The sequence below is a fragment of the Cucurbita pepo genome, chromosome 10 (genome assembly GCF_057944985.1).
Source record: "Cucurbita pepo subsp. pepo isolate OVF chromosome 10, ASM5794498v1, whole genome shotgun sequence".
NCBI lineage: Eukaryota > Viridiplantae > Streptophyta > Magnoliopsida > Cucurbitales > Cucurbitaceae > Cucurbita > Cucurbita pepo.
The window spans coordinates 4,867,190-4,887,293 of record NC_141807.1 but is presented as its reverse complement, the minus strand read 5'-3'; the positions used below and the strand labels follow the sequence as shown (position 1 = coordinate 4,887,293).

The following is a 20,104-nucleotide window of genomic DNA, read 5'->3' as shown; positions in this document are numbered from 1 at the left end:
CTTCAATGGTGGAAATATCTAAAGATTCCAACCCACATTAAACGCCAAAATCTGGCCTCACCCTCCCCTCTTTCAACCTGCTCCTTCTCTTTCCCTTCATCAAACCCTATTCCCTCAATTTCTCTCTACATTATTTCTATCTGTTTCTACGTTTTCAAACAGATTGCCTCTCCAGAATTGCGGCGATTTTCCGATCACCGACGATCTCTGTTTTAGAACCATAGAGCCTTTTGATTTCTGATTTTCTGGGGGTTTTCCGCCTTTTCGTATTTGGGAATTTCGTTCTAGGGTTTTTGATCCGATAAATTTGGGGGTTTAAGGAGGAGGAGGCCATGTCGGCTGGAGTTTGTGGAAAGCGGGTTGGGTTTGAGGAGATCTTTGGATCTTCTTCTCCGACGGCCTGTTCTTCCGCTAAAAGGTCCCGGTGGTCCAGTTTCGGATCCCCGACCCGATCGGAGTTCGGGTCTGGACATGAGGATTCTGCTTCGGTTTTGCTTCAGATGTTCCCTGGAGTCGGTGCCGAGGTTTGTTTCCAGGATCATCAGTTGTTGTTTTATGAATTCCGTTTTTAGTTTATTTTGGATTATTGGTTTCAGCCTTTCCATCAAATTTTCAAATGAAAATTCTATAGGTTTTTATTTTTAATTTTTTTTATGGAGTACTGTTTCTTCTCCACTTGATTGATTCTGTCTGTTTGTAACCAATGCTTCTAGATTAATCAGAAAGGAATGCTATAAAGATGGTTTGATATCAGGATATTCATAGGCATTATAATCAACCAATTTGTCATGAATTAAAGCTTTTGGAAGATCTGATTATCCTCTGTGTGCATGTTTAGCGGGTCGAAACTGTTCTTAGGATCATAATTTTGAAGATTAAATATGCAAGTGATGCTCTACAGGTGCCTTCCTTTGATGATTTTAGTGCTCGTGTCGATTCTGTGACGATTGGAAATTGTTCTACGGTCCCGGATGAGAGAACAGCTACATGTAAGTTGTTATTATACATGTGTATCATCTGACATTGGTTTAAACAGGTTTGATTACGTAAAATATATACATGGCCTTGATATCTTATTCTAAGCGAATCGGGTTTTTCTGAAATCAGGCAGCCAAATGTCACACGAGAAGGTCGAAGAAGCCGCCGATGCTGGTTCGGCCATTGGTGAAGGATATGGAATGCATGGATCCAAGTGGGTGGACATGTTTGTGCAAGAAATGGGAAGCGCAGTTGATGTTGGTGATGCTAGAATTCGAGCCGCAAGGATTTTAGAAGCTTTTGAACATAATGTAACTGTGCATTCAAGAGAATCAGAGCAGGTAGTGTGGAATTATTGTCCATAGACTGTTCAATCTCCTTTTGATCAAGTGTAAAAGGTTAAATTTTCGTTTCTCTCCACATTATGTTGCAGTTAAAGCATGCTTCTTTGAAGGGGCATTTGCAAAGCTTGGTAAATGACAACCAAATTTTAAAGAGAGCGGTCGCCATTCAGCACGAGCGGAATCTTGAGCAAGAAGAGAAGACGAGAGAAGTCCATCAGTTAAAGCACGTCTTATGCCAGTATCAAGAACAAATTCAAAGTTTAGAGGTATGCAGATGTACTCCATAGTTTTTTTGCTTCGAGTTATCACGGCATGTGCTAAAATCCTTGCGATCGCTAACTTTTTTTTACATCATCGTCTTCATCCTTGTTAGTAAGTTACTTCAATATGTTTTGTTCGTAAACTTAGCTGTCCTGGTAATATTCTGGAATGTTAGAAGGCTACATTTTGTGAGATCCACATCGGTTTGAGAGTAGAACGAAGCATTCCTTATAAGGGTGTGGAAACCTCTCCCTATCATACGCGTTTTAACACCGTGAGGCTGACGGCGATACGTAACGGGCCAAAGCGGACAATATCTGCTGACAATAGGCTTGGGCTGTTACACATTTTTCGTTATGTTATGGAGGAACGTAGCGATTCTATGACTCAATTTTTAAGGCACCTGTTGATTTCATAATTCGAATTGGAATTTAAGAACGCATAAACGTATAGAATTAGAACACCATAATAGCTTGGGAATCATATAGACCCTGACTCGAAACAAGATTATGTGAAGTTAAGACTGTTGAATATGCAGCTTATGATTCGAATAGTCAAAATGATCATCCCTCGTTAGTTGTTACTCGATGCAAGATTACGAGAAGCTATGCCGAAAATTTGCTTTTGCAATACATGCTACAAATTCTTATGTTGCTATGAATTGTCTTTGTGCAGGTAAGAAATTACACATTGAATCTCCATCTGCAGAGGGCACAATCTGTTTCAGGACACTTCCACCAAGACATATTTTAAGGTTGTTTTTGTTTCATTAATTTCCTCTATACGTAAACTTCTTTTCTTTGAGACAAACATCGAGTTGTTGATGCCAACATATTATGAAGTCATTTTGGTTGTGATATTCAATCAAGCCAAACCCACTTTGGCTGTGTTCCTTGTGATGAAACTCAAGATGAAAAGCTATGAATTGTCTTCTCTTTAGTGTTCGAATATCAATCCTAGTTTATGCCTTCATATTTGATATTTTCCCTCTATCCTATGCTTTGAATTTCAACACGACGATATTTGATGTCGATAAAACATTTTATTCTCGTTCTAAAGATTTATGCTTCGATGTCTTACTCTATGATCGTTCACTGATATTTGAATTCCTTATAGTCAAACAACTTCTCAAGTATTCGACTTATGTAACATTTTAGATTGCGTACATTTTTAATAAAAACTAGCTTTTGTATTTTGTGGTTATTTAGGAGTAGCTAGTTATTCCCGGCTCATTGAGCGTGTGCATAACTCAATTGGTTTTTGTGCATAATCTCGTCATCTCGTCTTAGAAATCCTTGGAATTTATAATATATGAATTAAAAAAATCATAATTCATTGTATTTTAATTTAAAATAAAAATATAAGAAGCACAATTAATTTAATTAATATAATAGAAAATATATAAGATAAAATGTCAAACGTGGCAGAAGAGGGTAAAATTGTAAAATTTGGGAACCGTAAATATCACAACAAACAGGGGAGTGTGGCTGTAAAGCATTCCCGCGCGCCGGTGCCGTTCTCCTCGATGAATTTCAAAACCTTCCCCAGAAAAAAGGAGGCAAAAACCTAATGTAAGCAAATCCCTCTCAAAATCTCAGGCGAATTTCGCAAACGCCATGGCTTCTACTCCAGAATTGCATCGACCAACAACCCCCATCAGCGACACCAAAATCCCCACCCGCGCTTCAGTTTCTTACTTCCAGAAAACAGTAAGCGCTCCTTCAAACTTTCCTTCAATTACTTTTATTCATCTGATTCTGATTGTGTGTCTAATTGATCGAAAAATAAGGTTTGTTTGCTCGATTGGTGGTTAATCAGAGCTGAAAATGACTCCAATGGGAAATCGCTTGCCGTCGCTGGGTTAACATCCACACCGTAATCATACTTTGTCTCCGTTCTAGGGCTTTCTTTGTGATTGTTTCTGTTTTCTTTCACATTTTGCCTCAATCTGTTGCCATTTCGTGAAGCGACTCGAAAATTTCTTCTGGTGTTTTCTTTCTGCGCTCTTCCACGTTTTTTTTTATTGGTTTGTTTTAGGGGACAACCTGTTCGTGTATTTTCTTCTGCTCCCATCGTTAAGAGATTCGATGTTTTCACTCTGGAGACTGCTGATGGGATCTGTGTTGTTCTTAAGGGTTTCATAAACAAACTTCGTACTACTGATAGTGGCTTCACGGCCGAGGTTTGGATGTCAAATTTGTGGTTCTTGTTTCCTATATTTCCTGGTGCTCTCATTTGGGTTTAATGTAGTTTTCACTATAAACAGGTTTTCAAGCATTTTGTGTTTGGGTTTCCTCCCAACTGGGAAACTTATGCAGCAAATTGCTTCCAGGGAGAAGCTTTGGATAATACTGCTGCTGGGGGAAATATTTCTGATACAGACAGTTTGCGTTGTAGATCGAAAAGTAAGTGCATTTTCAAATTACTATTGGTAGATAAGCGCATGTGGGACACTCTTCTTCTTGTTGGATTCATGTCAAACACTTGTAAGCACAATCGACCTGACTAAAAGGTCCAAAGTTCCTCCCAGTAATCTATAACAACCCATATTGTCCTCTTTGAGCTTTCCCTTTCGGGCTTCCCCTCAAGGTTTTAAAACGTCTACTAGGGAGAGGTTTTGTTCCCCTCTACATACAACAGTGTAGGATCTCACAATCCACCCCCTTGAGGTTTCCACACCCTTGTAAGCAATATTTTGTTCCCCTCTCCAACCTATGTGGGATCTCACGATCCACCTCCCTTGAGGGTCTAGTGTCTTTGCTGGCACACCACTCGGTGTCTGACTCTGACACCATTTTTAACCGCTCAAGCCCACTGCTATCGGATATTGTCCTCTTTGGACTTTCCCTTCTAGACTTCCCCTCAATCTAGAAAGAAGTTTGCACACCCTTTTAAGGAATGCATTGTTCCCTTTTCTAGCTGATGAATTACACAGGGTTTTGGTTTTCTTTAAATCTTTTATAACATGACATTGCATTATTAAAAATATGTAGTTGATTTCAACTTCATGAATGTAAGAACTGAGAAAAAGTTGTGAATAAGGTAATGGATTGGATGAAGGAGATTCTATGGCTCAAGATATAATGCAGACAACAAGTGCAGCTGAAGCTCCAGTTCCTTTCACTGGTTCTGATATTCAAGAAGAAAAAGTAGAAAACAAAAGAAGAAAAGAGAAAGAATCTAGGAGGAAAGTGAAGAAGAAGATCGTTTTCGATTCACCTGTAAGTTATTTCTGGCATTTGTTTGTCAATTCAGTTGATGATTAGAACTGGATTGGTGTAATAAGTGTGTGGTTCGATTGAAGAAACTCATAAAATGTGTATGGGATGGTGGTTGTTGATTCAGGGAAGTGGTGTTGTTGTGCGTGCAAGGCAAAGGGAGGAGAAAAAGTGTATGATATCTCCAGAATGTTTGAGTTATGGGCGGTCACGATCAGGTGAGAATGATAAGTGTTGGATGATGAAACTCCACGTCGACTAATTAAGTGTTGGATGATGAAAGTTCACGTCGACTAATTAAGCGAATGATCATAGGTTTATAATCAAGGAATACCCTCTACATTAGTACGAGGTCTTTTGGACTAATTTAGGGAATGATCATGGGTTTATAATCAAGAAATACTCTCTCCATTAGTATGAGGCATTTTGGGGAAGCCCAAAGCAAAGCCATGAGAGCTTATGCTCAAAGTGGACAATATCATACCTAAGCAAAGCCATGAGAGTTTATGCTCAAAGTGGACAATATCATACCTTTGTAGAGAGTCGTGTTCGCTTAAGAACAAAGTTGAGGCTAATGCTGATGGGTTGTTTGTTTCTTTTCTTATGGTTAATGGATTTGAATTCATGGATTCATGGATTCAGGGCGATTACTTCTGCCCACGATGGAGTTTTGGCGCAACCAGCTACCTGTTTACGACTCGGTAACTTTTTTATTTATTTAATTTACAAACTAATTGAAATATTAATGAAAATATCTCTGCACTCTCAAAGTTTGAATACTAAAGTTATTATTATTATTAATTTGTAATATAGGATCGAAAGCTACGAGGAATCCAGGAAGACTTGCCAGACATACAGCCACAACCATCACAGCCAAGAGGTTTGCTTATTATTATTTTTTTTAAAATTAATTAACTAATTTAGAATATAAAGTAAAAGAAAGTTGAATGGTGGGCAGGCAGCAAAAGCGGTGGTGGAAGAAAGCGGTAAAAGTTTAGAGTGGCTTTGGTAATATTCCTTTCTTATCATTCAATTCTCCAACTGTTATGTAAATATAAATAATTACAGAGCCCTCTGTTTTGAATTTCATGAATACTCTCACTTAATTCACTTTAATTTTGAATTGGGTAAATTGATTGATTGATTAATTAATTAATTAATTAATTAGCACGTCAAGATTATATTAGGCTGCATGATTAATTCCACAAACCTAGAATTTACTTAATTCTTATGGATTAATCCTCCTAAAACTTGGCTTAGAACTTGAAACAATGTGTCAGCTGACAAAAAATGGTATGACTATTCAAATTTTTATTCAAAGTTACCCCTACAACAAGAAATTACCACTCCAAAAATAGTTTTGAAACGAGATTGGTCAAAAGTAGTACGGTAGATGAATGACTGGTAGACATGACTGGTAGACATGAAACGACTGATCGTGAACAAGGTCAATTATTCAAAATTAAAGAACACCAAAGTTTTCAATCCAATGATGCTACGAAAGAGAGCTCGTGTTCATGTAAGCAAACAACATCACAAAATCCTTACAAATTTGAGAAATACTGCGAAGTACCGATATGACTTGCTTCAAATGGCTTGAAAACTAACCGCAGCATCTGTTATTTTGTACAAATAAAAACATCACATTCTGCAATGCCACCAATTCCCCTCCAAAGATTCACCTGCAGCAGGCAGTGCATTAACTTGTCAAGCACATTCCTATGTTGTATACCAACAATCGCCACAAAAGGGGACGGAATAGAGAAGAAAAAAAATGAAAATCCAAATATATCTCTCCGCTGGAGAAAGTCAATAATACAAAATTACTGGAACATGAACATAAAGAAGAGATAAGAGTGCACAATAACATCTAGAGAAAAATCAATCACTCCACAAACATTGGAACGTATGTGAAGGAAAGAATCGCAATAACTCCAAATAACTTTCAGATTATCGTCAAAATGGAGTTACCCTCTTTTCATTTCTCTCTAGAGATGATTTCGGGTAAGATGGATTTTTAACCTCTCTCTAGAATATACCCTTCCAATCAAATACTGGAATATCAACAATTATACTCCAAAACAATGCTACCACGATGATTATATATCAATGGCCATTAGTGAGAAATAAGCAAGAGGAATACATGCACAAAAACAATATGACTACCACATTCAAGTAATTATAAAAACCTCATTTCAGAAAACAGAAAACCAATAATAAATGTACAATTCTCTTTAACGGATTCGTGACTTTTCAGACTAAAACCAGAAATCCACAGACAAATCGAAACTGTATCAGACAATAGATTTAATTCATAAGCAAATCCAAGGTGCGGGATGCGAGATTGAGTCTGAATCAGTAAATTTAGGGTTCCGAGACAATACCGATTGTGCCTCTGCACGAATGGAGAGTTCTTCACCTCTTCCTCTGAAAATTAATCGAACAAGTAATCAATACAGAAAGAATCGAAGGAGTCAAATTAAACCTAAAAACGAAATAAACAAGAAGAAATAACAAGAAATAATGGCAATCGATCATCATACCAGAAAATCCGGCGGTCATCTTGGTAATAAGGGTTCCAGTTATGGCGAAACCAACAAGGAACGGCCAATTCCTCTTCCATTCTCGCCTGAAAAACACCGGCCATGGATCGAACTGCCTCATCTTCCTTCGATTGTCTGCGTTCGTTCGTTCGTTCGTCTCGATTCCCTTTCACAAGTGAAAATGGAGACTTATAAGCTCAGATCTTGTTTGGTTATAAGGAGACGACTCAGAATCTCGGCCCACATAAATCCAATAGCCATGCCGTCAAGCCCACAAAATTATCCATAACTGGGCCAAGCCCAATCCCATTAACACAACTATTTTAAATAAAAATTAAAAATTATTTTAGTTCCCTGGTTCGAATCTAGATGACGCCATTTTTAAGTGTTTAATTATTTAAATAAAATTTCCCTGGATAATTTCTATTTTTATCCATTTTTCCATATAATTTTGATTAAAATGTAGAATATCTTAATTAATAGAATAATATTCCGTATTCTAAAAGTTTAAATTTTAATATTACAACATAGTTTTTATCATCATATTTGGTCGCATTTAGCTAACAGGGAGTAATCTTTTCCCGCTCCCTCTACCTTTCCCACGTATTAAGCGGAAATCTCTGGTATGCAATATTTTTTATATTAAATTAAGATATTCTACATTTTTAATTAATTGGACAAAAATTTATTAAAAAAAAATACAAAATTATGGAATTTATATTAAACTTTGAAGATATCGGGAGATGAGGTTACAAATTGTAAAATTTAAAAATCATGAGTCAATTAAAAAATGTAAATAATATCTCTAAAATCCATTATCCACAATTAGTTTAACTAATTATTTATTAATCTTGATTTGGTATCTTAATCTTACTTTGTTAGGTTAATTAATTGGCCTTTCCTACACACTCACGCTTCTAAAGATTCAGACAAATAATAAAACATTAAATCGATAAATTCTAAATCCACCTCAAACACAAACCATATTTTTTAATAAATAACGTGATATATTTAAAAATTAGTTATTTTCTAATTTTTTTAATAAAATAAAAAATACTTTTTTATTTTTAAAATTAAAAATCTTTTTTTCTTTCTCTTCCCCCTTCTCCATCTCCAAAATGTCACTTTTAGGGGTAAAAGTGTAATTTTCATTTTAAGTCACACATAAACTCTAAAGCCTCTTATTTTATATCATAAATAAACAACAAAATTTAAAATTTAAAATTCAAGAAATTTAGGAAGTTGTAATAATTTTCATTAGTTATATGGTAACTTGTAGAATTGTATTGTACATATGAGCCACACGTTTAATTGTCAAAGACACGTGTTGGCTTGTTTGATAGTTGAGTCAAATAGGGTGATCTAACCAAGAATAAAGCTCGACCATATTAATATTTCCAAAATTTTATTCAAAGTCAATTTAAAAATTAATAGGCGATGGCGGGTGTGATTTTGAATATAGTTCATATTCTAATTTAAAAAAAAAAAAAAATTTAATTTTAACTTATTTTACAAATTTATCCTTGAAAAATTATATAATTAAAAAAAAAAAAAAAAAATCACATGGCATGAGTCATGTGTGGTCTTTTGAAGTGGTTGCTTTAGCTCACAGACACCTTGCAGCTGCCTTCTTCATTATTGGAACAAAATTTAAACTTTGACTTTCTAACTCACGTGCTTTCAAAGCCACCACAATTTTAATATAAATAAATAATTAATTTAAAGCTTTATTATTTATATTCCTAAATTTTAAATTTTAGATTATATCCATTAAAATAAACTTTAAACTTTCATAATTGAATCGAGGAAAAAAAAAATAAAAAAAATAAAAAATAAAAAATTTATGCAATTATTATATTTTAGAAAGTTAGATTATCCTTAATTTTAGGAAAGGTACTTACCTTGTCTCTTAGGACTCACACATTGTACATACTAGCTTTACAGCCAATAAAGCAAGTTGGAGGAACAGTGTTAAAAAAGTTTGAAGAAATTAAGAAAATCCTCTTAGCCACCACACGACACGTATTGAGACTATTTTGTCACGAATTGCAGCAGCAACCACATCAAAGCAAGCATGGTCAAAGAGTTTCTAGGAAATTCAAATGTCATAACAGTGAAGTTGCAATCTCTAAGACGTGATTTTGAAACTCGGCTCATAACGAATGGCGAATCAATTTCTGACTTTTTGTCAAGAGCAATGACAATAGTCAGTTGGAGAGAAAATTTCAGATGAAACAATTGTTGCAAAGGTGTTGAGAAGCTTAACTCCAAAGTTTGACCGTGTGGTGGTTGCCATAGAAGAAGCTAAGGATCTATTAATACTCTCCGTTGATGAACTGATGGGATTGCTTCAAGCTCATGAGTCCATAATCGATAAATCACCAAAAAGGAATGGAGTGAGAAAATAATAATAAAACAATGCAGCTTTGATTGTCTCTCACCTTTTCAGAGACTATGAATACATACAGGGTGTACTTTCCTTTTCGGTGGCTCACTCATTAAAACTAAAAAATTAAGCGTCCTTAGCTTGGAGCAATGTTACGTAGGGTGACATATTAAAAATGTTCATATCGCAGGAGATACAAGAGAATCTCAGGAACATCAAATGTCGAATTCAAATTCTAAATCCTGATATGAATTATGAGCCTGAGGCGTTACAAATGATATTAAAGTGGGACCCCTTCTAGTACGATGTGCCTGAGGCGTTACAAATGATATTAAAGTGAGACCCATTCCAGTACGATGTGGCTCTCGAGCACAAACACAGTCATATATTATAAGAGATATCGAGACGTTACAGTCTTTTAATTCTGCTTTTGCGTACTTCTCGTGATAATAAAAATGCATGCATCCAAAATGTAATCTATTTTTCAAGGTTCTCTTTCAATGCACATGCATGTGAACTCTTCCTTCTACTCATCCCTTTTACAAAAAGAAAATAATTATTAATTAATCAATTTAAGCCCTAAACATATAAAATAATTATTAAAAAAAAAATATTCATGGTATTATATCTTGTCATATCTATTTTCTTTTTTGTTCAAATAAAATATATATTTTAAAAAGTTTAAAGATCTAAATAAAATAATTTAAGAATTTAAGAAAAATAAAAAAATCATAAAACTAATTTATTTATCCTTAAAACTCAAATTTCTTATTATTACGAGGAGAAAGTTGATTTTTTTTTTTTTTATATATAAATATTTTAATTATTTAAACCAGTAAATAATAGTAATATATTTATATTAAATAAATCACGAAAATTAAATCATACATTTATTTACAATTAAAGTAAGCATTAACATATTTCAATAAATTAAAGTTGATGTAGGAAATTAATTTTTTTAATTATGGTTAACCTTATCTTGATTTAAGTTAATTTTATACCTATTTTGTTTTATGACCTTTGACTTTTACATATTTTGATTTAATTCTAAATTACTTTTAAAACCATCTTAGTCATTACACCTTATCTACTTCAAATTCCTTCCAAACTGGGTAGATTTGCTATCCTAATGGGCATAATTTATTAGCCTGTCTAATAGATTTTTAAACTTTAAAAATATTTAAAAAAAAAAATTGGATATTTTCGAAAATTCAAAAGTTAAACCAATACAAATCTAAAAGTTTTTATAGAGTCGAGTAATTAAATAAATATAAATTTAAAAAATTTGAAATTTTTTAATAAATTTATATATATATATACACGTAAATAGAGTTTCCATTCAAGGTGTTTATGTTAGGGGAGGTTTACCAACCAACATAAACAATACTTTTGTTTTCCTCTCAAACTGAGGTGCAATCTACCCCTTAAGCATACAGCATCCTAATATGAGATGTCACAATCCACTTTCTAAAATGTTCTCACTAGCACTTGTTTCTTTCTCCATTTAATATGGAATCTCACATAGTATATCACGGGAGGGCCCGGGAGCCCAGAGGAGCAAAGCTCATTTTCCTTTCGGGGTAAAAGGGCACATAAAAGAAATTAAAAACAAAAATAAAATTCAAAATTAGGGAAAAGAAAAAGGGTACTAAAAGGGTAATTTAGGTATAAAAATAAGTAACAGGCAAACCCAATTGAAGTAGGAAGGAGATAGGGAGGTGAATTTAAAGCATTTTGGGTTTAAAGCTGTTCTATAAGTAGCTATCCATTCTCTTAGCGTTTGAATTTCCAAATTTTAATTCTTAAAATTAAAAAAAAAAAAAAAAAAAAAAAAAAAAAGATTCGCAGAGCCCAGGAAGACGATGAGCGTGAACATAACCTCCATCAAAATCGCCTCCAATGGCGTCTGGCAAGGCGACAACCCCCTCCACTTCGCTTTCCCTCTCTTAATCCTTCAGTCCGTCCTCATTCTCCTCCTCTCCCGCCTCCTCGCCCTCCTCCTCAAACCTCTCCGGCAGCCCAAAGTCATCGCCGAAATCGTCGTAAGTTCTTCTCCAATGCTCTGTTTCTCCAACTTTTTTGATTTCGTTAATGGGTTCTTTTAATTTTTTAAATTCAGGGTGGGATTCTTCTGGGTCCGTCGGCGCTCGGCCGCAACAAAGCTTATTTGCACCGGATTTTCCCTCAATGGAGCACTCCGATTCTTGAATCCGTTGCCAGCATCGGTTTATTGTTCTTCCTGTTCCTCGTTGGACTCGAACTCGATTTGTCCTCCATTCGTCGCAGCGGTCGGAGGGCTTTTGGAATCGCCCTCGCCGGAATCTCTGTCCCTTTCCTCTCCGGTATCGGAGTAGCCTTCATCCTCCGTAAAACAGTAGACGGCGTTGACAAGGTCGGCTATGGTCAATTCATTGTATTCATGGGTGTCGCCTTGTCCATCACTGCCTTCCCTGTTCTTGCTCGCATTTTAGCTGAGCTTAAGCTCCTCACTACCCAAGTCGGCGAAACCGCTATGGCTGCTGCTGCGTTTAACGACATCGCCGCTTGGATTCTCCTCGCACTTGCGGTGGCTCTCGCCGGTAACGGCGAAGGTGGGGCCCAAAAGAGTCCATTGGTGTCCGTGTGGGTCCTACTTTCCGGAGGTGGGTATGTCGTTTTCATGATGGTGGTTATTCGTCCCGGAATGAAATGGGTTGTGCGGCGGTGTTCGTACGAGCACGATGCTCTGGGCGACGCGTATATCTGTTTGACGTTAGTGGGGGTGTTGGTGTCGGGATTCGTGACGGATTTGATCGGAATTCATTCGATTTTTGGGGGTTTTGTGTTTGGATTGGCGATTCCGAAAGGGGGAAGGTTTGCGGAGAGATTGATTGAGAGGATTGAAGATTTTGTGTCGGGTCTTCTTCTTCCTCTGTATTTTGCTTCCAGTGGGTTGAAGACGGATGTGGCTAAGATTAAAGGGGGCAGAGCGTGGGGGCTGCTGGCGTTAGTTATCTCCACTGCTTGCGCCGGTAAGATTCTGGCGACATTTGTGGCGGCGATGGCGTTTCTGATCCCGGCGAGAGAGGCCTTAGCGTTGGGGCTTCTTATGAACACTAAAGGCTTGGTTGAATTGATTGTTCTCAATATTGGTAAAGAGAAAAAGGTTAGTTTGAAAAAAATTAATTTAATGAAAATTTGTTAGAGGCTCTATTCCTTTTATTCCTTTTATCTGGAGCACTCATCAAAGTACACTTTTTGTGAGTCTTTTACTTCTTTCTCTAGAGCCCTCGAACAAAGTACACTTTTTGTGAGGCTCGACTCCTTTCTTTAGAATACTTAAACAATCTACACCCTTTGTAAGGCTCGGCTCCTTTCTCTAGAGCTCTCGAACAAAGTACACTTTTTGTGAGGCTCGACTCCTTTCTCTGGAGTCCTTGAGCAAAGTACATCCTTTGTGAGGTTTGACTCCTTTCTCTGGAGCTCTCGAATAAAGTACACCATTTGTGAGACTTGAATCCTTTCTCTGGAGCACCTGAACAAAATATACCATTTGTGAGGTTCGGCTCCTTTCTCTAGAGTCCTCGAGCAAAGTACACCCTTTGTGATGCTCGAATCCTTTCTCTGGAGCACTTGAAAAAAATACACCATTTGTGAGGCTCGATTCCTTTCTTTGGAACACTCGAATAAAGTACACCCTTTGTGAGGCTTGACTCCTTTCTCGAGCCCTCGAAGCACTTGAACAAAGTACACCATGTGTGAGGCTCAATTTCTTTCTCTGAAGCACTTGAATTTCTTCGGAGCACTCGAACAAAGTACATCCTTTGTGAGGCGCAACTTCTTTCTCTGGAGCTTTTGAACAAAGTACACCTTTTATTCCATACTTCAATCACTTTTGAGGCTAGCAACTTCTTTGTTGGATACTTGAGAATTTTATTGACATAGCTAAATTAAGGGTACAAAGCATAACACTCCTACCAAATTAAGGGCATAGGACATGACTCTAATACCATGTTAGGAATCACTCATATCTAGAATGATATAATATTATCCACTTTGAAATATGATGTTGTCGTCTTTAAATATCTCTCGTGACTTTGCACACGCAGGTTTTGAACGACGAAATCTTCGCCATTTTAGTGTTAATGGCACTGTTCACAACATTCATCACTACCCCCACCGTGATGGCGGTTTACAAGCCAGCCCGCGGCGGCTCCACCCCACAAACCCACCGGAAACTCCACGACCTCTCGGGCGAAGACGAGCTTCGGATCCTAGCCTGTCTCCACAGCTCTGGCAACGTGCCGTCCCTCATGGGTCTGACTGAAGCAACTCGCAGCACAAAAAACTCATCCCTCAAACTCTTCGTGATGCATCTGGTCGAGCTCACCGAGCGGTCTTCGTCCATCATGATGGTCCAACGCGCCCGCAAAAACGGCTTTCCTTTCTTCGCCAGGTTCCGGAAGGCCGGTGAGTGGCGGGACCAGATGGCTGCTGCCTTTCAGGCCTACAGCCAACTGGGTCGGGTTAAGGTCCGCCCCACTACGGCCGTCTCTTCCTTGGCCACTATGCATGAGGATATCTGCCACGTGGCGAACGAGAAGAGGGTCACGATGATCATCTTGCCATTCCATCGGAATTGGAGGGTGTTTGACGGCGACGGCAAGGCAGAGGAGGAGAATGTGGGCCATGGCTGGAGAGTTGTGAACCAACGGGTTCTGAAGAATGCGCCTTGCTCCGTGGCGGTTCTTGTGGACCGTGGATTTGGGGCCAATACGGTTCATACGCCTGGGCCTGGGCTCATGGTTGGTGTGGCCCAAAGGATTTGTATCGTGTTTTTTGGTGGGCCCGATGACCGGGAGGCTCTGGAGTTGGGTGGCTTGATGGCGGAGCATCCGGCGGTGAAGGTCACGGTGGTAAGGTTCCGGCCGTCGCCATCGAATGGGTTTGAGGGTAGCAACGTCATTTTACGCCCCATGCATTCCAAATCTGGCGACAACCGTTATAGCTTCTCCACAGCTCCAATCAACCCGGAAAAAGAAAAGGTACATTTTTATTTCTTAAAAAATATATATATATATATTAAAAGCACTTAAAAAGTCATTTCAAATTCAACGTTATGAATTGGAAAGCAGGAGCTAGATGATGTAGCACTGACGGAATTCAGAAGCAAATGGGATGCAACAGTTGAGTACACAGAGAAGGAGGCCAGCAACACGAACATGATAGTCGAAGGGGTGGTGAGCATCGGAAAGGAAGGTGGTTACGACCTAGTCGTGGTCGGGAAGGGTCGGGTTCCCTCCAGCATGGTGGTGAAACTAGCGGACCGACCGGCAGAGCACGCAGAGTTGGGGCCAGTAGGGGACATACTAGCCAGCTCGGGTAGGGGAATAGTATCATCAGTACTAGTAATTCAACAACATGGAGGAGGTGGTCATGCAGAAGAAGCTCCGGTTATGAAGATAGCAGAATCGAGTAAGAACGAACAGCCTTTGGCAACCGATGGAGCTTCAACTAATGTATAATATCATAAGTGTCTTCAACTTTGTTAAATTATAGTTGGAAGTTAATTGTATCGGTTTACTCTCCATTTCATAGAAAAGATAACGCATTATTATTTCAATTTCAATCCTAGTGGATACGTATTTTGAAAAGGGTGTGTAAACCACTCTCTCGTAGACGTGTTCTAAAACCTTGAGGGAAAGCCTTTGAAGAAAAAACTAAAAAATGACAACGGTGAGCTTGGACAGTTACAAATGGTATAGAGCTAGACACCAGGTTGAAAAGATTGAGAAAAATCAGTCATTCACAACCACTGGTGAAGGATTCCTCGAAAAGTTAAGGATTAGTAATCCTTTTTAGAAATCGAATGGAATCGATCTTATACATACGCGAGGAAGGTAATAAAAAAAGGAAAGAAGATGAGTTCTTTTTTCTTTTATCACTTAGCTTGGGAGCCGTGCGAGATGAAAGTCTCATGCACGGTTTTGAATGAGAGAAAGAAGTGAGGAATCCTCGTACCGAACCTCCTAAGATTGTGGAAACCTTGAGGGAAAGCTAAAATAGGACAATAGGGCTTAGATGGTTACAAATGTATATAGCTAGATACTAGGCGGTTACCAACGAGGCTGCTAGGCCCCCCTAAGGGTGTGAAAACCTCTCCCTGTTAGACACGTTTTAAAACTGTGAAGGAAACCCAAAAAAAACAATAGGACTTGGACAGTTACAAATGGTTTAAAGCTAGACATTGTGCAGTGTGGCCACTAGGCTCTCTAAGGGTGTGGAAATCTCTCACTAGACGTATTTAAAACCTTGAGAGAATCCCAAAAAAGACAATATCTATCAACCGCTTGACTGATTTCCAGTACATTTACAAGAATCCCAAAAAAGACAATATCTATCAACCCCTTGAACATTGATTTCCAGTACATTTACAGAAACATTGTGTTTTTAGTTCGTACAAATTACAACACTTCATTCTCATCTTCCACGACAAGTTTTTATGGGGTACAGCTCCTCCAAGATACCTCCAAGAGTGGACAATGCATCATGAAATTTTCTGATTTTAAGGTAACCCCTTATCCTCGAAATCTCACTCTTTGAGAATCTAGCTTCCTCCATTATCATATCCACAAGCTTTACAAGGGTGTCCTCCATCGCTAAACTACACAGACCTTCAGCCAACATAACAAATGATGAGAATTCAGGTATATTACCTCTCTCTATAATCTCGATCGTGAAGTCCACGGCTTCCCCGATCGGCCCTCCGCCATTGCAGAGACCACGATAAACAATCTTATACGTTATTGAATCTGGAGGATCGCCCTTCTCCAACATCTCTCTGAAAAGTCTCATGGCTTCATGAGTTCTGTTCCGCTTGAACAATGCTTGGATAACAGGATTATAGGCCTGTGGTGTAAGAACCATCCCTTTCATCTGAATTGATCGGAGAAGCCGACTCGCAACCTGAAGTCTTCCTGCCTTACAGAGACCACTAATAAGCGTCCCATATGTGACGATGTCGGGATTGCATCCACTCGAGGTCATGGTTTCAACTATATCTGATGCCTTTTGAATGTCCCCAGTCTTGCAAAAGTGAGTGAGGAGTGAATTGTAGGTGAATTTATCAAGCTTCAAGCCCTCCATTATCATTTGGTCCATTAAATGAGCAGCATCTGCCATCCTCCTGCTTTTACAAAGACCATCAATAAGAGTGTTGTAGGTCACTGAATTCCTAGAAATCCCTTGAAGCTCCATCTCATCAAATATCTCCTCTGCTTCTTCAATCCTCTTGTTCTTACAAAACCCATCAATTAATGTGTTATACATAACGACGTTACGTGCACAGCCACTCAACTCCATTTCTTTTAACAGTTTTAAAGCTTCCTCCAGTTTCCCACTCGAACAAAGACTGTCAATCAACATATTGTACGTAAGCTCATCTGGTCGAGATCCTTTACCCTTCATTTCCTCGAAAAGCTCCATAGCATTCCTGTGATTGTTAGACAAGCAGAGACCCTGTATCAAAGAATTGAATGTACAGACATCCGGTAAAACTCCCTTTCTTGAGAGAAAACGAGCTATTTCCGTGGCCTCTTCAACTCGTTTCGTCTTAAACAATGAGCTAATTATAGTATTGTAGGTGACAGCATTTGGGGAGCAGTCCCTTGAAACCATATGATCCAGAATCTTAACAGCCTCATCAATTTCACCTAACTTACACAGTCCAGAAATCAGAGAGTTGTATGTATATGTATCAGGATCAAATCCTCCTAAAAGCATTGCATCTACGACTTCCATTGCGTGCTTAGCACGACCAACCTTGCACAAACCATTCACGAGAGTATTATACGTAAACTGGTCGGGACGAAATCCTTCATTTTCGGATTCTTGAATAAAACTCAAGGCTTGATCAATTCTACCCTGTTTGCAGAACCCATTAATCAAGACATTAACAGTGATATCAGTACAGAGGCACCCATATTCTACCATATGTTCTTTAATTCTCAGTGCACCATCCAAATTTCCCTCTTCAATGAACCCCTGCATTATAGTTGTGAATGTGGTCTCATCAGGAGACAAGCCATAACTTGGCATCTCTTCCATCATCAAAATGGCAGGCCTAACCTGATGAGCCTTGCAAAGGGCTTTTATCAAAATATTAAACGTTGAAATATCATGCCTAATTCGTCTTCTAACCATGCTAGAATGCGCAGATTCCACAAGTTTAAGCTTGCTGCCATCCACAAGAACATTCAACAATACATTATAGAAACAGGTATCTGGTTTTATCCTATATTCATCCTCCATTTCTTTAACAATACCCATAACTTCATCATACAGCTCAAATTTTGCATAACTCTTAACAAAAATCAAGAAAATACCTCTATCCACCTCACAGCCAATGAGCTTCATCTCCTCCAAGACGCACCTCATGTACTCGAACGATCCTGCCTTTCCAAGCTTGCGAAGAATCTCCTTGTAGAACGACGAACTAGGCACGAAGTTGGGCTGCTTCGAAGCCCAATTGAAAACGCGAAGGGCCGCCACTTCATCCCTCTGGCGACGAAGGGTCTCGACAAGCTGCTTCGGAGTGAAATCAGGAGGAAGATGATGAACATTTGGTGAAGACGAAACACTATTGGACGAAGAAGTGAAGGCGAGGTGATCAGAAACTGACGCAGAAAAGAAGATGGAGGAATTGGAGATGGGTTTAGAGGAAAAAGAGAGGGGAGCGTGCGGGAGAGGCCATGGATAACACTTAACACAAGTGAAAGCCATTGGGTCAATTCGACAAACACATAGAATGCAGAAAGATTTTGAGGAGGTTCGGCGTTGCCGTGAAGATGCCGGAGAGCTATTGAACCCTCGCCGGCGAAGACGAAGTGAGTCTCTCAGGGAAGCTGATACTGCGAATCTGTGATGGAACTTCTTGATTTGATTGAATTCCCAAATGATTTTTAGGGCAAATATCCAACTTTATCGTATTTTAAGTAATTTGTTATTATTATTATTTTATTTTTAAATAAAATATTAAGATATAATATTTGAAAAATATATTATTTGGAATATATTTTATTTATTTGATTTATAGTATATTTTATTTTATTCTTAATATTTAATTAATTTAAATATTTTTTTATTTATAGATATTAGTTGCTAGTATGTATGCTATTTGCTTATGAATATCAATGAGAATACACACCTTCAATTTCAATTCTATTGCTCATTCTTAACTGTTAAACGGTTTAGACTTTCGAACTTAATGGGACATTAGACATATAACAGCCGGTCTAGGCTAATAGATATTGTTCTTTATGAGCCTTTCCTTCCGGCTAATAGATATTGTTCTTTATGAGCCTTTCCTTTTGGACTTCTCCTCAAGGTTTTAAATCGTGTTCACGGTTGTGGAGAGAGTTTATTGTTCTCTATAGGTTTTTCCTTCTAACTTTCCCTCAAGGTTTTAAAATGTGTTCACTATGGACTCTCAGGTTTTAAAACGTGTCTATTATGGAGAGAGTCTAGTCATACTCCGACCAACGTCTCGTGGAGATGGTCTAGTCATACTCCGACCAACGTCTCGTGGAGATGGTCTAGTCATACTCCGACCAACGTCTCGTGGAGATGGTCTAGTCATACTCCGACCAACGTCTCGTGGAGATGGTCTAGTCATACTCCGACCAACGTCTCGTGGAGATGGTCTAGTCATACTCCGACCAACGTCTCGTGGAGATGGTCTAGTCATACTCCGACCAACGTCTCGTGGAGATGGTCTAGTCATACTCCGACCAACGTCTCGTGGAGATGGTCTAGTCATACTCCGACCAACGTCTCGTGGAGATGGTCTAGTCATACTCCGACCAACGTCTCGTGGAGATGGTCTAGTCACACTCCGACCAACGTCTCGTGGAGATGGTCTAGTCACACTCCGACCAACGTCTCGTGGAGATGGTCTAGTCACACTCCGACCAACGTCTCGCGGAGATGGTCTAGTCATACTCCGACCAACGTCTCGCGGAGATGGTCTAGTCATACTCCGACCAATGTCTCGCGGAGAGGGTCTAGTCATACTCCGACCAACGTCTCGCGGAGATGGTCTAGTCATACTCCGACCAACGTCTCGCGGAGATGGTCTAGTCATACTCCGACCAACGTCTCTCACCGTCTGATGACTGGCTCTGATTCTATTTGTAACAGTTTCTCGCCCACTCCAACTAGCGTCTCATCTTTGATTTTTGAAACAAAGTAGTGAAACTTACACATGAAAGTAGTGTTCATTCAGAAAACCAAATAGTCATGACCTAAATCACTTCCAACTATCACAAATGCAGCAAGAACGAACACGAACGCAGGCACAAGAGCATTAGAACAAAGAATCAAGCAATCAATTTCTAC

The 20,104-nt window shown here is 38.6% G+C and overlaps 5 protein-coding genes across 5 annotated transcripts; 3 read left to right on the top strand and 2 right to left on the bottom strand.

Moving 5' to 3' along the window:
* Positions 1 to 27: 27 nt before the first annotated feature.
* Positions 28 to 2,564, top strand: LOC111804038 (uncharacterized). Its single transcript, XM_023688703.2, has 5 exons — positions 28 to 524; positions 902 to 989; positions 1,108 to 1,319; positions 1,412 to 1,588; positions 2,259 to 2,564. Exons 1-5 carry the CDS (start codon positions 333 to 335, stop codon positions 2,334 to 2,336), a joined length of 747 nt encoding a protein of 248 aa, XP_023544471.2. The 5' UTR covers positions 28 to 332; the 3' UTR covers positions 2,337 to 2,564.
* A 501-nt stretch (positions 2,565 to 3,065) lies between these two features.
* LOC111803975 (uncharacterized) lies at positions 3,066 to 5,933 on the top strand. The gene is made up of 9 exons (XM_023688603.2): positions 3,066 to 3,292; positions 3,373 to 3,458; positions 3,621 to 3,765; positions 3,850 to 3,988; positions 4,626 to 4,804; positions 4,929 to 5,019; positions 5,444 to 5,502; positions 5,615 to 5,681; positions 5,760 to 5,933. Exons 1-9 carry the CDS (start codon positions 3,200 to 3,202, stop codon positions 5,789 to 5,791), a joined length of 891 nt encoding a protein of 296 aa, XP_023544371.2. The 5' UTR covers positions 3,066 to 3,199; the 3' UTR covers positions 5,792 to 5,933.
* A 301-nt stretch (positions 5,934 to 6,234) lies between these two features.
* On the bottom strand, positions 6,235 to 7,544 carry LOC111803160 (ATP synthase small subunit 6, mitochondrial). Its single transcript, XM_023687448.2, has 3 exons — positions 7,345 to 7,544; positions 7,186 to 7,228; positions 6,235 to 6,483 (listed from the first exon to the last, which is right to left on the bottom strand). Exons 1-3 carry the CDS (start codon positions 7,463 to 7,465, stop codon positions 6,480 to 6,482), a joined length of 168 nt encoding a protein of 55 aa, XP_023543216.1. The 5' UTR covers positions 7,466 to 7,544; the 3' UTR covers positions 6,235 to 6,479.
* Positions 7,545 to 11,527: 3,983 nt separating this feature from the next.
* Positions 11,528 to 15,332, top strand: CHX20 (cation/H+ exchanger 20). Its single transcript, XM_023689387.2, has 4 exons — positions 11,528 to 11,772; positions 11,850 to 12,875; positions 13,819 to 14,754; positions 14,845 to 15,332. Exons 1-4 carry the CDS (start codon positions 11,593 to 11,595, stop codon positions 15,232 to 15,234), a joined length of 2,532 nt encoding a protein of 843 aa, XP_023545155.2. The 5' UTR covers positions 11,528 to 11,592; the 3' UTR covers positions 15,235 to 15,332.
* Positions 15,333 to 16,107: 775 nt separating this feature from the next.
* Positions 16,108 to 18,676, bottom strand: LOC111804315 (uncharacterized). Its single transcript, XM_023689076.2, has one exon. The coding sequence runs from the start codon at positions 18,488 to 18,490 to the stop codon at positions 16,190 to 16,192; it is 2,301 nt and encodes a 766-aa protein (XP_023544844.2). The 5' UTR covers positions 18,491 to 18,676; the 3' UTR covers positions 16,108 to 16,189.
* Between the last annotated feature and the right edge of the window lie 1,428 nt (positions 18,677 to 20,104).